Below are 18,577 nucleotides of genomic sequence, written 5' to 3' on the forward strand. Positions count from 1 at the left end.
TATAAAGAAAATCACCAAGGACCATAAGCAGAAATTAAAGAGTAAAGTCACTCCAGAAGGTGTTAGTCTTTTTACTTAAGCAGAAGTAATACCCAAAGGCCAGTGCCCTGATCCTTATAAATAATAACAGTTCCTAATGACTGAGCTTTCCCAAGAAACAGACATGGGCACAAACATTATCTCACTCAGTTACGTCTTCATAACAAATCTGTGTGGCAATGACTCCCAGACCTGGTTTAAGGACGATGACGCTGAAGCCTGGCAGCCAGGTGAGGTTGTCAAGGCCCCACAGTCATATGAGGCAGAGCAGGAATAAAACCGTGGGTCATGTTGACACTGGCCTACACTCTTAAACATTCTACCCCTGTATGCCTCCTGAATGGTTTCCGGGGAACCTTTGCACATTGCAAGTTCTCTCCAGATTCTCTCTCTTTAATCAACCAACACTGCATCTTGGAGACAAAGGCATATAAAGTGGAATCTACATGGATACAAAGCTTAGCACTATTCTGTAAATATGTTCTCTGGAGTGTGTACCTAGAACAGGCTCAAAGGAAGGATGAAAACCAACAGAAGAGAACCAAAACATGCTGATGTCCAGGTGTGTTTACTCTTTGCTCAGATGTGCTTCCAAATATTATTGGCAAAGCCAAGGATCATCTAACATTATTTATTTACAGAGTTATTTCATGTACACAAACATAAAAGTTTTTCCAATTAAGAAGCATTAAATGTAATGCAGGGCATGTTTCTAAAGCTTTGCATCCAGGGATATGAAAGAACTTTACAGACATGCCCTTTATTTCTACTAACTAATCTCACATGGCCATTTCAGAGATGAGCACCATCAAAACATAAAACTTGGGAATCTAAACTCATTTACTTTCTACTGTAACCATAAGTCATAAATCTAATAGCCACAGGAAATCTTTAAATATGGGGACTGAATGTACTAAAAAGTTCTTCCCATTTTTCATGAAAGGAATACTTTTGGAAAAAAAAATTAACTGTGGCAAAATATACATAAAATTTACTAGATTAACCACTTTAAGTACACAGTTCAGTGGTATTAAATACATTTACATTGTTGTACAGCCATCACCACCACCCAGCCACAGATCTCCTTTCAACTTGAAGAACTGAAACTCTGTACCCATTAAACGACAACTCCCCTCTCCTGGCCACTCCTGGCACCCACCATTCTATCTTCTGTATCCATGAATTTGCTACTCTAGGTACCTCCTATTAGTAGAATCATACAATATTTGTCTTTTGTGGCTGGCTTATTTCACTTAGCTTATTTTTCTCAAGGTTCATCTGTGCTGTAGCATGTGTCAGAATTTTCTTATTTTTTAAAGCTGAGTAATATTTTACTGTATGTATGTGTACCACATTTTGTTTGTTGATTCATCTGCCAATGGACATTTGAGCGCCTCCACCTTTTTGCTGTTGAGAATAATGTTGCTATAACATTCATGTTCCAGTATCTCTTCAAGACCTTTCTTCCAATTCTTCTGGGTTTATACTCTAGATCATACAGTAATTCTATCTTTAACTTTTTCAAGAAATGACCAACTTGTTTTCCACAGTGGTTGCACTATTTTACATTCTTATCAGCAATGAACAAGGATTCTAATTTCTCTACATCCTTGCCAACAGTAGTCATTTTCTTTTTTCTCTCTCTTTTCTTTGATAGTGGACATCTTAAAGGGTGTGAGGTGATATTTCACTAGAGTCTGAAAAGAATATCTTGCTTTCAAAAGTCCTTAGAGTAATTCCAGGTATGTTAGAGGCCACGGATAGGTAGCAACAGCTGTACCCAAGTCCACATTTGCCTTCCTTTGGGTGCCATGTTTCACATGCTTCTTAATAAACAGGCACTTCAGGACACACTATACCCACATTCCAGGAAGCACATTTGCCTGGCTTGTTTTGTTTCATCTCCTCTCTGTTTCTGATCTCAAGAGGGTATTTTTCTTAGCTTCCTTTGATGGGCAGATGATTACTAAGCATATAAATAAAAACTCAATTTTTTTTTTTTAAATCAACAAGTCTGTCAAAGCAGAGGGCAGTATGATAGATGAGGACACAGGGCCTATGTTGCCCTTGGTTATATACCTGGAGGATAGTAATTTCTCAGTAAATATCACAGAATTTCGTCGAGTGAATGAACCACAAGGAATGACTGGAGTGTCTACCATGCATATAATCCAGTCTTCAAACTCTCCCTGAAAGTTATACTTCTTTATGAAGAAGAAAAGAGAACAGAATCAGAGCCTAGGAAGATATGGCCAACTCAACACTCCACCATCACAGCAGGTACATATGGGTCTACAGGAAGCACTACACACTCACTGATCTATTTTGTCCTTACAAGAGATTGAGGGGGTGATTCTGTTATCTGCCTTGTAAGACAGAGAAAACCAAGGTACATAGAAACAGAATTCTGAGTTCCCTGATCTTCCTCCCTGTTCTGTATTGCCTCCCTGGTGAAAATTATTCATTAATGACTAAATTGTCAAAGTCCCCCCAAAGCATTTATGTATCCTATAATTCTCAAAGCCTCACAATTTCACAGAAAGTTCTCCAAGGAGATAGTCACCTTTGAAAAGATGTCCTCATTTTCTAAAGGAAAATTACATCTGTAAGACACTTATTAATAAAATTCATGTTTATTATGAATTTAGGAATATATATATATAGGAATCTCTCCAGAGCTAAACAAACAATTTATCCTTCTTTTCTCAGAATTATGTGATTATCAGTGGATAAAATTGTGGAAACTGAGGAAGTCTGAGTCCAGAAATCTATATCAGTAAGTTATTAATTCACATGCACACAAAACTCACAAATGAACAAAAAAACAAAACCTGGTATCTGATGAAAGTGTCTGTTGAAAATACTTGCTGCTAAATATATGCTCTATTGGGAAAAAAGGATCAACTCATTCACTTAACTTGAAAAGACCAATCAAATTAAAAGCACTTAAACCTTAGATGCCTTATAAAAAGAACATATGAGAGTGCTCTGCTATGCATACCTGAAGTGCAACTGACATTTTCTTCCTTAAATCGTGAAGTCCAATACACGTTGTCAAGATGCCATCAATACAAATGTCACCTTCAGGTTCTGACAATCTAAAAAGGGCAGCAATGAGGGAACTTTTTCCAGCTCCTGTTCTTCCCACGATGCCATACTGTAAAGAGACCCAGGGGGAAGAATAACTAACAGGATGCACAAAACCCAGGAGAACCCTGATTTTTGAAGATGATTTGCTAAAGTTCTATTACATATAAAGAGTAGTCCGTAAGTTTCTCAAGCAAGGCCCTGCTGACATTTTGGACCAGATAATTCACTATTGAGGGTCGGGGGCCTGTCCTGTATATTGTAGGATGATTAACAGTAGCCATGAGCCAGCTAGATACCAGATGCAGCCCCCAAAATTGTGATAACCAAAAATGAGAGAAATTCACAAGTGTCCCTGATTGAGCCCATCATCATCCCAAGAATACACAATATAAACTATAGTGACTTTCATGCCTTCTAAAAATGTCAGGCAATTTTATTCAAATTTCCCTGAATAAATGCTTAATATGCTGAAAATTGTTTTCTATAATTATCACATAGTATCCATTATGTCAAAGAAGGCACTGGTAACCCACTCCAGTACTCTTGCCTGGAAAATCCCATGGACGGAGGAGCCTGGTAGGCTGCAGTCCATGGCGTTGCTAAGAGTCAGACACAACTGAGCGACTTCACTTTCACTTTTCACTTTCATGCATTGGAGAAGGAAATGGCAACCCACTCCAGTTTTCTTGCCTGGAGAATCCCGGAGATGGGGGAGCGTGGTGTGCTGCCATCTATGGGGTCTCACAGAGTCAGACACGACTGAAACAACTCAGTAGCAGCAGCAGCAGCATCCATTATGTGGTATGTTAAAGGGGGAGAATGTATGTTTATATGGTGTGTGTGTGTGTGTGTGTGTGTGTGTGTGTGTGTAACATTCATAAATAAAGGAAGAAGGTGATTTTTAAAAAAAGTAATCTGCCTGCAGTGAAAAACCAGTAGTCCCCTAAGTGGTCCATAAGAAGTCAGTTTTTAAATTAGTTTTATTCATACTCCCTGGGTAATTTGACCTTGAGAATTACATGGGTAATTTTACAGAGATGTCGACAAATCAAGTCAGAAGTGTTATTCACAAACAAGTACTCACTTTCTCAGGGATATGATATTTATTTAAGAGGAATTATTCTGAGGATAGAAAAATGAAATCACTTCCTGATATTAAATATCTCAATTATATTCTACCTTGAAAGGAAACATCTTCAAATATAAAATGCAGGTCTCAGTCTTGAAAGACAGAGGCCAGTAGACATATGTACTACTGAGATGTAAAATGTACATAATGAGATCAACAACAACACAAACAATGTTTGCTGTTTACATGTGACCTTTCATAGGAGCAGTTCAAAAGGCATTTTATCAATACATTAATACTTACAATTGAACCTTGGAAAAACACATGTCAAGTGTCAGTCTATTTACTAAAACCAAAGCAGAGAGAAATTAAATGCACTAACAGTAAGATTAAAGAATCAGTACAGTGTAGGTAAAATCTGGTGGTTGGTGGTTTAGTCGCTAAGTCATGTCTGACTCTTGTGACCCCATGGACTGTAGCCTGCCATGCTCCTCTGTCCATGGGATTCCCCAGGCAAGAATACTAGAGTGCGTTGCCATTTCCTTTTCCCATGTGAAATGTTGGTAGGGAATAAAACCGCATTCAAATATATATGCAGAAACTGGTCTTTTTTACCAATGAATTTTTAAGTGAAAGAAAGTATTAGTCAATCACTTGTGTTCAAGTCTTTACGACCCCATGGACTGTAGACTGCCAGGCTCCTCTGTCCATGGAATATTCCAGGCAAGAGTACTGGAGTGGGTTGCCATTTCTTACTCAAGGGTACTTCCTGACCCAGGGATGGATCCCAGGTCTCCTACATTGCAGGCAGATTCTTTACCATCTGAGCCACCAGGGAAGCCCAACTGCAAATTCCCTGAAGGAAGCTTTCCAAGGGATGATTTAATCTCTATTTAAAATCTGGAATTGATGAGAGTGTAAGAAATGCTTGGATCATTTGTAAATCAGTAAAGTTTTAAAACTCATGGCTTTAAAAAAAGAACAACTAAACCTTTCTGAGCAGTATAATCAGAATGCTTGGAACATTTCATGTTTTCTGATTTGAATACTTCCAAAGTTTCAAATCTTAGTCTGTCAAATCAATCATGGCATTTCAAAAATGAATTTATCGCACATGCTTCATGGCCCTAGGCCCCCTAAAAAGAAAAAAGCAACTCAAAGAAAACCTGACTCTGATTATTCCAGAGTTCAGTCATCAAAGCTATAGTCTAAATGTCTTTTCTGGGTAGCCATAGGGTTTTACCAATTGCCCGTGAAGAGTGTCACCAGTATCAGTAAGGTCACATTCTTCAATCTGAAGACACTCGGGGGCTTCTGTGATGGCTCAGTGGTAAAGAATCTGCCTGCCAATGCAGGAGATGTGGGTTCAATCCCTAGTCCAAGAGAATCCCGCATGCTGCGAAGCAACTAAGCCCGTGCGCCACAACTATCGAGCCTGCACTCTAGAACCCGGGAACCATGAGTATGAGCCCACATGCCACAACTGTTGAAGCCCTTATACCCTATAGCTCATGCTCTTAACAACAGAAGACACCACAGTAAGAAGCCCACATGTAGCAACTAGAGAAAAGAACAAGCAGCAACAAAGACCCAGCCCAGACAAAAATAAATAAATAAATAAAATTATAAAGACACTTGAAGAAAATCTGCTGTTTGCTTTGCAATGGCCCCTTTCTGTTTTTCCAGCCAGGTTGGTCTCTGATGATGACACAACTTATTAGACACTTGTTCCTGGATCTCTCTTCACACATCAAACTCAACATAATCAACACCCAATGCTCCACACAAAGCAACCCCGTCATCCATATTCCCCACTTTACTCTCATTACTTCTTTCCCAGGCTCACAGTGTTTAAAAAACAAATTAACATAAACTCTTTCCTTAATCATAGTCAGTGTAAATGAATTTGAAAAGTAAATAAATACTAGCTATACCCCAGCACTCTGAAAAAAACATTCTTAAAATGATATTTTTACTTTCTAGGCTTCTGTATGTGTTTTTTTTGTGGTTGTTATATTTTTTAACATGTTCTTAAAGACACAAGTTCACATATTTAAACAAAATGAGATTAATGTGAACATACTGTTATAGGTGCTTTCATTTGATATTTCATAAAAATATTTACTTTAATGGTTGCATAATATTATAGTACATGTGATCATTTATTTAACAAATCCCCTACTGCTGGATATTTAGGCAGTGACAAATAGTTAGCTATCATAAATAACTCTGTGTTAAATATCCCTGAAGCTAAATCTTTGCAAACAACCTTAATCATTTCCTTCACATAAATTCTCAGATGTGGAATTGCTGACAGTCAAGTATGAAACCCTTGGACAGCAAGTATGTATTCCTTGAACAGTAAGGGGATCAAACCAGTCAACCCTAAAGGAAATCAGCTCTGAATATTCATTGGAAGGACTGATGCTGAAGCTCCAATACCTTGGACACCTGACACAAAGAGCCAACTCACTGGAAAAGACTCTGATGCTGGGAATGATTGAAAGCAGGAGGAGAAGGGGATGACAGAGGATGAGATGGCTGGATGGCATCACTGATACAATAAGCATGAACTTGGGCATACTGTGGGAGATGGTGAGGGACAGAGAAGCCTGGTGTGTGTCAGTCCATGGGGTCATGAAGAGTCGGACATGACTAGGTGACTAAACAACAACAACAAAGTATGAATGTTTTCAGAGGAAGCTGTTAAGCTGGTAACCTACCCTCCATAGGTATACCATTTTCTATCCCATACATTTCCTACGGGTATTATAGCTTTGTTTTAATCGACATCAATTTGATCACAAAAAGTGGAATCATTTTCCCAGCATGTCTTGCTGGAGACACAACAGTTCCTGGCTCCCTGCCCCCTGCACCTGACCACTCTGGTCCATGTGCTTTCATGTCTCAGATTAAACTCCTGAATGCCAGGTCAGCACCCAACACTCCACCCCAGGACATCTCTTCTACAAAACTGTCCTCTCTAACCTCTCCATCCTTCATGCACACGAGTCAGCTTCCTTGGTATCACTAGGTAGTGGTGAGAGTTGAATGTAAAAATGTGTGTTACACACTTGGTAGTTCATTTTCCTGAACGCTTTTCAGGTGTCTAGTTTTTCATTCACTGGATCAGGACATCATACTTTTGCTTATGCTGGTCTCACCTCCCAGAATGCCTTTCACATGTATTTCCACCTGCTGAAACCCTAACCATACATCATTAAGTCTGTCTCACATGTCTAATCCCTTGGAAATGCTCTCCCTGTCCCCTCACGTGGGCTTGTTCCAACTCTAACAGATGCTATGTCATTTTTTATAAACCTATATAAAAATTATGACCTCATTCTAGCTTACAAAGCTAATATAGTAATTTTCTTGTTTCTTAACTAGACTGTATACGTTGACATCAGGATCTCTGCTGGACTTGACTTTTTCTTATTTTTATTACCACTGGTGTCCTGAGGCAAAGAAACTTCCACTGGGAGCTGAGACTTTTAACTCAAGGCAGAGAAATTTATGGGAAATCTATTTCCATATTATTTAGGTATAAGATAAATCAGACAGAGACAGACACAGCAGATGGATCCTATAGCTGTAAATACAACTTCAAAAGGCCAGCACCTCATTCTCATGGGACAGCCAACACCTGCAGCGTAAGTGGTTATGGTCATTTTACACCCTATAAAAACAATGACCATTTTTGTCCAAGCATTTACTCTTGGTGCTATACATGACTTATCTTGTTTAAGTTGTACATACCCTACAGGTTACACCCTTTCACTTCCATTTTGCATAAGAAAAGGTTGAGGCTTAGATAAATTAATCTGTCTGAATATCAGAGCCCATAAGTAGCAGGATGGGACTCAAATCCACATCTCTCAGCCTGTTTTCCACCTGCTTATGATGGCCTCCTTATCCCCTGGATGGCCTGACAACTTATCATGTCTCTGTGCAGCTAGAACAAGAAAGTGGGGAGAGGTGTAGCTGCAGTTAAAGGAACAGGCCTACCATAGAGATCTTATGGTCAGAGAGTTAAAGCCTGCTGTGGACACAGGCATACATGTGGTGAGTGAGAGCAAAGAGGGTACCTGAGGGCAGGTGGACCAGCTGTCAGCAGGAAAAACCGTTACCCACAGCCGGATTGAGAGAGAAACCTGCATAAGTGTGACACATGGTGACTGGGGAACAGGACAAACAGACCTCATGCCCTGCTGGGTCAGCAAGATTCATTTTTTATCCTATTAGGTGGTGAAACAGCCACACATACACCTCTGCACAAGGCTGTCTCTGACTCCAGATCCAGGCAGGGCTGAGCCTGTGGGAAATCCCTCCAGTCCCTGCAGAAGGCTGGTGTGGGGAAGGACAGACAGCAGGATGAAAACTGCCTATAATGAAGACAGACTCCACTGGAAAGATGCAAATAAATAAGGCAGAATCACACAGAATTAGATTATAATGTAAAGGTGCAACATATAGAGCATAAAAGTAAGTAAATCTAGGGGCACAGAACATTCTAGGGCCTCTTGCTCAGCCACAACAGAGATTTGGGAATTCTTGAGTTCAATTTCAAATTGTCAAAGACATATCTTGGGAATCACAGGTTATCACTCATCAAAAACTGCCTATGGGAGAGAAAGGAAGAGGTCATGTTCAGATACGAATCTGAGTCAAGAGGTCTGGGTGGGCCTGAGACTCTACACTTCTAAGAAGCTCCAGGAGAGGCAGGTGCTGCTGGCCCTGGCACCTCAGTCTGAGTCACAGGGAATTAGGAACCTGGCAGGAGAAGAGGATAATCTGGAAGTGAGGGAGAGGTTTTTAATAAAATATTATGTAAAAAAGGGAGAAATGTAGGAAACTAATATTTTTGCACATTATAGCATGATCTACTAAGCATCTGTAAAAATGTATCATCCAAATAATTGCTGTGAGCAAAAACAAAGCAAAATCAATCTACCTCGAGAGCTGGTACCTTTATTGCTCAGGATTCTCTAAAATGATCAAATCAACCACAAAATTATCTAAATGAAAAATGCAGCCTGTTTTCAGACTCTCCAGGAAGTCTAGGGTCCTATTTACCCCATGTTGATTTTTTTTTTCTGTTTGGCTGCGCTGGGTCCTGCTTGCCTTGCACGAGCTGTCTCTAGTTGTGACGATGGGGGCTGCTCCTGCAGCGCACGGGCCTCTCCCTGAGGGGCTTCTGTTGATGCTGAGGGAAGACTTCAGGAACTGTGGCACGGGGACTCAGTAGCTGTGGTGCAGGGCTTAGCTGCTCTGCGGCGTGTGGACTCTTCCCAGACCAGGGATTGAACCAGAGTCCCCTGCATTGACAGATGAATTGTTATCCACTGCACCACCAGGGGAGTCCTGGTTCTTTATTTTCACTTGCCATTTCTTCTGTGAATTAAAATCCTGCATAGTACCTACTATGCTCTCCTATTGACTCTAACTTCTAGAAGTCGGGATAGAAGAGGAAATGAGGGAAAGAGAAAAAAGCCCCACTTCTGCTGGGCTGACTCACTCCCATGTCCCCTGCCCCTGCCCTCCATACCCCACTCCAGACAGCAGCTTCTCTCAATCAAATCCAACACCAAACGGTTGTCCTGGAGTGAGGGGGGCTGGGACAGGTGAGCAGGAGAGGTAACCTGGGATATATGCAGGTGGAGTGAAATCAATTCAAGAACACACTGCCCGGGTATCATTTCCAAACACAGAAATGAAGTTAACAGTGATACTGACAGTGGACCAAGATACAGATCAAAAGTCAAGTTACTGGAGTTATTAATTCAGTCTCAAAATTTAATTTTCCCTCAAACATTTTAGAATCTCAATGATCCTATGATTTACAGGTTTTAAGAAGGAAGAATAAGAATCTGTTATGTTTCTAAATTGTACTACAGAGTTTCCTAGATAATTCATATCTTATGGCTTTGGGGAAAATTTAAGACAAGTACAGGTTAACAGAATTACATTTACAACAGAAAACCGGACAGACACCACATTGTCTGAGAGTAAGTAAACATCACAAATAGTGCTCTTAGGGACAGGATTGTATCAAGAGCTGTGATTAATGTTTTCCTGACACAGCAGTTCACCTTTTCCTGACCTACAATGGAACTGGAAATATTGAGGACCAGTTTTTGTCCTGTGACTAACTGTAGCTGTTCCCTGGGTAACATTCAGGCATTAAGTTGAATATTCTTTTATGTTACAAAGGTTTCATTCATTAAATTACAGCTATTGTCCACTAGATGGGTCTGTGGGGTGGTAAGAGTTTTAAAGAGCAGTTCTTTCCGTTATTTACAGAGTTGTCTTGTGTTTGTGTGTGTGTGTGTGTGTGTGTGTGTGTGTTGGTTCCTGCTTGCTCACACCTGTGTAACTCACTCACCCTCACAACCAGCAGTCCCTCAGCATCCTCTCTGTGCCCTGCAGAATGCCACATTCTGGGAACAAATATGAAAACAAGATGCTCCCTGATTTTAAAAAGCCTCAAGATACTATGAGATACAGATCCCAAGTTGCAAAGCATGCCACAGGTGCTATCTCATTTTAATTATGATAAAATTCACCTAACATAAAATTTAACTATTTAACCATTTTTAAGTGGACAGTTTGGTGTTCAGTACATTCACATTGCTGTGCAACCAAGTTTGAGAATTTTTTTTTTCTGCCTCAAAAAACTGAAATTCTTACCATTAAAGAAACAACTCCCCATTTACCCTCCCCAAGTTCCTGGAGACCACCATCCTACTTCCTGTTTTTTTGAATTTGACTACTCTTGGAACCTTACATAAGTGAAATCAGAGCATTCATTTTTTGTGTGTGTCTGGCTTATTTCATTTAGCAAGATGCCATCAAGGTTTATCCACAGGTCAGGATTTTCTTCCTTTTTAAGGCCGAATAATACTTCATTGTAAGGATTTAGTTCCTTCCAACTTTTGGCTGCTATAAACATAGGTGTACCATAAATGCTTCCTTAAAAGAATATATAAGACACTAAGGAAGAACTGAGGGTCTTGAAGATGTATTAGAGTTGACTCAGAAAATGAGGAGATTTTCACCATCCAGATGACAGAGGACCTGGGTCTCTGAGGTTGAGGGGCAGCATGTGCACTGGGAACAGGGAGGATGTGGTACTTTGAGAGAACCTACACACAATCCCAGTGCACGGGTGTGTGTATGTCAGACACATTGGCTGCAGAGGGAGGTAGGGAAGAGCTTCCTACCACCTTGTCTGTTCTGGTTCAGTCTCTTCTTCAAGATTCTGTCCTGATCCCAGCTGAGGGCCGTAAACTGAGTATGGAAGGAACATCACCAGCAGACATGGATGCTGACAGGTCCAAGTCACAAGCCTCTCTGCTGTCTCCTACACAGATTTTCTCTGCTCCCATCAATTTGCTTTTGACTTTGAGCCAATCTCTAGACCTTGCCTCCATCTGATACCATGATTCCTCACTGCTGACTGGGTCATTATTGAGGCTTTTCTCTGGTGGACCCAAGCTCACCCCACGGCCCCTGCTGGAGTGGGCTTGAGGCTATGCTATGGTTCCAGCAGCAGCTCACACAGCCCAGTAAGGATCAGATCTGGGCTAAAGAAAGAATCAGTCTATGCGGGGAAGACAGGGGGACTGCAGCTCAGTGTGGGTGAGTGGAGGACAAGGCTACAGGAGGACTAAGGGACAGAGAAGGAGGCTGCAATCTGAGGGCACCATGGGAGGAGGAGGAGATCTCAAAAATACAAACAAGAAAAGATGGAAAGGAATGAGATATTGGAGAGTTAGGGCCAGGAAGACAAGGCTGATGTCCCAGACTTTGTATGAATAATCAGGTGTCACATATAGTGTCCCAGGTCAGGTTAAGATGGAGCTCTGGGTCCCAGGGTCCATCAACCACCATGAGGGAGCTCACAACACAGGGAAAAAACTTCCTGGTATCCCCATTCCATGGTCAGTTTCCAAGAAAGATCCACCTACAATGTCACTGATCTAATCTGCATCCATTAGGACAAAGTCCCCCTGACACACTGACAAAGAAGCCAAGAGCAGATGTGGTGCTAAATCTTTAGCTGAATTTTAAAAAGGCAAATGGCTTAAACTAACCTTTCGTCCTGGGTAAAAGGCTGCATACACATTCCTCAATACCAGAGGCCCGTCCGACTTATGCCTGAAGTTCACATTGTTAAAGTAAATCTCTCTTCTATGGGGTGGATGAGACTCGAGTTCCCAGGGTGCTTCTTTCACAAGCTCTGTGTATTCAATCCCCCTTTCTACTGAAATCATCTGAAACACATACGACATCTCATGAGTTAGTATCAGAGGGTCTTGTTTATGGATGTTCAGAGATTATAAATGAAACCTTCTGCTTTTATATGGTTCAGAACATCCCAGGTATCAGCATCCACAAAGGACAGAAGTAGGAGTCTGATGAGGCCTTGGATGACTTGAAAACTTGTTCATTATCTTCAACACTTTTACATACGATTACTTCCTTCAATTTTATAATAAAGTTAAAAAATTAAAGAAATTCATAGTAAGATTTTATTGATCCTCCTTTCACATCTGAATACATTTTTTTTTCAAAGAAAAGAATACTTATGGACACCAATTAGTAGTGTGTGACTACAGAAGGGCCACGTGTTACAGATGAAAAGAACTGGATGGTCATCAAACCTCATTTTAATAGTCAGTCATTTTCTACTCTGTTATGAGCTTCCCTGATAGCTCAGTTGGTAAAGAGTACCCCTGCAATGCAGGAGACCCCAGTTCAATTCCTGGGTCTGGAAGTTCCCCTGAAGAAGGGATAGGCTACCTACTCCAGTATTCTTGGGCTTGCCTTGTGGCTCAGCTGGTAAAGAATCTTCCTGCAATGTGGGTGACCTGGGTTTGATCCCTGGGTTGGGAAGACCCCCTGGAGAAGGGAAAGGCTACCTACTCTAGTATTCTGGCCTGGAGAATTCCAGGGACTGTATAGTCCATGGGGTTGAAAAGAGTTGGACACGACTGAGAGACTTTCACTACTTCTACTCTATTAGAAGAAAGAAAAGGAAAAACTTCATTTTTATTGATTTTCCCCCTTTAGGAGAAGGTACAAATATTCAAGAGTGTATAATATACATATCGATTAAGGTCTTCTAAACAACCATGCCTCCACACCTTAGCACATTCCGAGAGGGAGCCTATGCTACTAGGAAGAAGGGCCACCAGCAAATTCGGTGTTCAACTCACACAAGAATAAATGATAAAATGGGGGATGGATGGAGGAACATAGTAATTAAATAAACCTCAAAATACTGGATTATTTTCTTTTACCAAAAATGAGGAATTACTCATTAAGAAACAAATACAAACAAGCTGCTAAGAAATTAGCTTATGTTGTCTCCAGAATTTCAGAACCTCACTCCTACATAGACGTTTATTGTATTTGAAGACAACTTGTGATGAATACAATATCTTCTAACATGGCATACACATGACTGAGAAAAATATGTATATATTTTATTTTACATTAACTTTAAGCACATGGAATGTGAAAGTGAAAGTCGCTCAGTCGACTTTGCAACCCCATGGACTCTAGTCTGCCAGGCTCCTCTGTCCATGGGGATTCTCCAGGCAAGAATACTGGAATAGCTATTCCCTTTTCCAGGGGATCTTCCCAACCCAGGGATGGAACCTGAGTCTCTTGTGGCTCCTGTGTTGTAGGCAGATTCTTTATCATCTGAGCCACCAGGGAAGCCCTTCAGAAGATGGAAGAGAATGTAAAAAAAAAACTTTGTAAAATGATGTAAAAATAAACAGTTTTATTATTTTACATAAGAATTGCTTCTGTGTCAAATAACAGCAAGGAGACTGAAAAGACTAAGAACAGAAAGGTAAACATCACCATGTTCTCAACTTCCACACTTTGCCTGACGCACCACTGGAACATCCTGGTAAGTGTGATGGTGAGTGACAGGACCAGGCCGACATGCCCAGCATCCAAAGCTGAATGAGGAAGAGGAAGAAGAAAGTCAGTCTACTTCTCAACCCCTCACATAGTTCCTTCTGTCACTCTACAAAGAAGACATATTTATTTCTATGATTTTTATTGGAGTAATAATTGATTTACAAAGTTGTGTTAGTTTCAGGTGTACAGTAAAGTGAATTAGCCAGACATATATGTAATCTGCTCTTTTAAAATTATTTTCCCACATATGTCATTACAGAGTAATAAATAGAGTTCCCTGTGCTATACAGGAGATCTTTTTTAGTTATCTATTTTATATATAGTGTGAGAAGACTCCTTTATAATATTTAAATCATTTGCATGTAATGATAGTATTATTCATAATACTACTTCTCTTGTATGAGATAATAATAAAGTTAAAAAAAAAAAAAACACACTATGAGGGACTTCCCTGGTGGTCCAATAGCTAAGACTCTGAGTTCCCAATGCAGGGGCCCTGGTTCAATCCCTGGTCAGGGAACTAGACTCCACATGCCACAACTAAGTGTTCACATGCTGCAACTAAAGTCCTATCTGTTACAACTAAGACTGAAGATCCTGTGGGCCCCAACTAAGACCCAGTATAGCCAAATAAATAAGTAAAAATTGTTTAAATATTATGAATTTAGAAAGAACTAACAAAGTTGTTAGACGACAGAGGATGAGATGGTTGGATGGCATCACCAACTCAACGGACATGAGTTTGAGTAAACTCCAAGAGTTGGTAATGGACAGGGAGGCCTGGCGTGCTGCAGTTCATGGATGGGGTTGCAAAGAGTCAGACACAACTGAGTGACTGAACTGAACTGAACTGAACAATGTTGTTGTTCAGTCACTAAGTCATGTCTGACTCTGTGTTGCCATGGACTTCAGCACACCAGGCTTCCCTGCCCTTCGTTATCTCCCAGAGTTTGCTCAAACTCATGTCCATCGAGTCGGTGATGCCATCCAACCATTCCCTTCTCCTCCTGCCTTCAATCTTTCCCAGTATCAGGGTCTTTTCTAATGAGCCAACACTTCGCATCAGGTGGTCAAAGTATTAGAGCTTCAGATTCAGCATCAGTCCTTCCAGTGAATATTCAGGATTGATTTCCTTTAGGATTGACTGCTTTGATCTCCTTACAGTCCAAGGGACTCTTGAGAGTCTTCTCCAACACCACAGGTTGAAGGCATAAATTCTTTGGCCCTCGGCCTTTTGAATGGTCCAACTCTTAACATCTGTTGACAATTCTTACATGACTACTGGAAAATATACAGCTTTCACTATATGGATCTTTGTTGGCAGAGTGATGTCTCTGCTTTGTTATATTCTGTCTAGATTTGTCATAGCTTTCCTTCCAAGAAGCAAACATCTTTTCATTCATGGCTGCAGTCACAGTTTGAAGTGATTTTTGGAACCCAAGAAAATAAAATCTGTCACTGCTTTCAATTTTTCCCCATATGGGATGGGATATCATGATCTTAGTTTTTTGAAAGCTGAGTTTTAAGCCAGCTTTTTCACTCTGCTCTTTCACTTTCATTAAGAGGCTCTTTCAGTCATTAGAGTGGTATCATCTGCATATCTGAGGTTATTGATACTTCTCCCAGAAATCTTGATTCCAGCTTGTGCTTCATCCAGGCCAATATTTTGCATGATGTACTCTGCATATAAGTTAAATAAACATAGTGACAATATACAGCCTTGTCATTCTTCTTTTCCAATTTTGAACCAGTCCATTGTTCTACATCCAGTTATGTTTCTTCTTGACCTGCACACAAGTTTCTCAGGAGACAGGTAAGATGGTCTGGTATTCCTATCTCTTTCAGAATTTTCCACAGTTTGTTGTGATCTACATAGTCAAAGCCTTTCACACAGTCAATGAAGCAGATGTTTTTCTGGAATTCCATTGCTTTCTCTATGATCCAGTGTATATTGGCAATTTGATCTCTGGTTCCTCTGCTTTTTGTAAACCCAGCTTGCACAGCTGGAAGTTTCTGGTTCATGTACTGTTGAAATCTTGTTTGAAGGGATTTGAGTATAAACTTACTAGTATGCAGAATGAGTGCAACTGCATGATAGTTTGAACATTCTTTGGCATTGCCTTTCCTTGGGACTGGAATGAAAACTGACCTTTTCCAATCCTGTGACCACTGCTGAGTCTTCCAAATTTGCTGGTATATTGAGTGCAGCACTTCATCAGAATCATCTTTTAGGATTTTAAATTGCTCAGCTGGAATTCCATTACCTTCACTAGCTTTGTTCGTAGTAATGCTTTGAAATTAAGTCCCACTTGACTTCACAGTCTAGGATGTCTGGCTTAGGTGAGTGACCACACCATCATGGCCATCCAGGTCATTAAGATCTTTTTTGTGCAGTTCTTCTGTGTATTCTTGCCAACTCATCTTAATCTCTTCTACTTCTCTTAGATCCTTTCCATTTTTGTCCTTTGTCATATTAATCCCAACTGGATTGAGGTATCCTTGACAGTGTAATATAGGTGAGGATGTCATTGTTCAGATTTTTGTCCATATGTTTCAATTATCATTATGTAATTTCACTTTCTATGTACAATGTAGCTGCAGTTGAAATCACAAAAACAAGGCAATGGGTTTTGCAAAACAAGGCAGTGCTTTTAAATCTAAAATATTACTCTCATTTTTGTATTAAAGATTGTGATTCAGAGTTACTGCTATGGAAAAGTGAGGTATGGTGAATTCACACCACACATTCCAACAACTGCTCATCTGTGACCCACACATCAGTGAGGATATTGTTTTTCTACAGAGACTCTTTCTCACACCAGTACACCAGACCCCTACAACCAAGAGATCCAAGTAGCCCTAAAGTTCAACCTATAACCTAAGCTGTACAGAAAGCTTAATAGGAAACTTGGTTCTCTCTACCCAACTACAGGACACTACCTGGGATGTTCAGAAGGTCATCTTGCTATACAGTTATATAGACCTCAGCCCATCCAAAGAAAGATAAAAAGATAAAAGATCTCCATGATGATCTACTGTAAACAAAAAACAAACTACTTAAAGCAATCTACAGATTCAATGCAATCCCTATCAAATTACCAATGGCATTTTTCACAGAACTAGAACAAAAAAGTTTACATTTTGTAGGGAAACACAAAATACCATGAATAGCCAATGTAATCTTGAGAAAAACAAAGAAGAAAAATGAAGCTAGGAAGAATCATGCTCCCTGTCTTCAGACTATACCACAAGCTACAGTAACTGAAAGTGGCACCAAACGCTAGAGGCACCAAAATCCTAAACACAGACCCACAGAACAGGACAGGAAACCCAAAGATAAACCCACACGCCTGTATCACCTATGACAAAGGAAGCAAGGATATACAGTGGAGAAAAGACTGCTTCTTCAATAACTGGTGCTGGGAAAACTGGACAGCTACATGCAAAAGAATAAAATTAGAACTTTCCCTAACACCATACACAAAAATAAACTCAAAATGGATTACAGACATAAATGTAAGGCCAGAAACTACAACACTTTTAGATGAAAACAAAGGGAGAATTCTCTCTGATATAAATTGCAGCAAACTTTTTTTACCCAACTCCTAGAACAATGAAAAAAAAAATAAAACATAACCAACAGGATCCAATTAATCTTAAAAACTTTTGCACAGCAAAGAAAACCATAAAAAATACCAAAGATAACCTGAAGAATGGGAGGAAATATTTGCAAATGAAGTGACTTACAAGGGATTACTCTCCAAAATATACAAACAGTTCATGCACTTCAATATCAAACAATAAATAAATAAATAAACAACAAAATTTTAAAAATGGGCAGAAGACTAAGAGACACTCTCCAAAGAAGACATACAGATGGCCAAAAAGCACATGAAAAGATGGTCAACATCTCTAATTGTTAGAGAAATGCGTATCAAAACTACAGTGAAAAATAAATGCAAAACAAAACAAACAAACAAAAAAACCCTCCAAAAAACTACAGTGAGGTTTCATAAAAAAATCTACAAACAATAAATACTGGAGAGGATGTAAAGAAAAGGGAACCCTCCAACACTGTTGGCCAGAATGTAAACTGGTACAGCCACTATGGAGAAAGATATGGAGGTTCCTTTAAAAAGTAAAAATAGAGCTACCATATGATCCGGCAATCCCACTCCTGGGCATATATCCAGGGAAAACCATAACTCCAAAAGATACATCCACCCTAATGTTCACTGCAGCACTATTCACAATAGCCAGGACACAGAAGCAACCTAAATGTCCATCAGCAGCGTAACGGATAAGGAAGATGTGCTATCATACATACAATGGAATATTACCCAGCCACAACAAAGGGTGAAATAAATAATGCCATTTGCATCAACATGGCTGGACCTAGAGATATTCATATTGAGTGAAGTAAGTCAGACAGAGAAAAAT

General features: G+C 40.0%; 1 protein-coding gene across 1 annotated transcript in view; it reads right to left on the reverse strand.

The window, feature by feature from the left end:
- Window positions 1-18,577, reverse strand: part of LOC133049149 (ATP-binding cassette sub-family C member 4-like) — a 165,387-nt gene that overhangs the window by 40,089 nt on the left and 106,721 nt on the right. Inside the window, 3 exon segments of the mRNA XM_061133058.1 lie at window positions 3,041-3,196; window positions 12,295-12,474; window positions 14,075-14,175. Of these exon segments, the coding sequence (XP_060989041.1) occupies window positions 3,041-3,196; window positions 12,295-12,474; window positions 14,075-14,175 (437 nt within the window).

This window comes from Dama dama, chromosome 30 (genome assembly GCF_033118175.1).
Source record: "Dama dama isolate Ldn47 chromosome 30, ASM3311817v1, whole genome shotgun sequence".
NCBI classification, from domain to species: domain Eukaryota; kingdom Metazoa; phylum Chordata; class Mammalia; order Artiodactyla; family Cervidae; genus Dama; species Dama dama.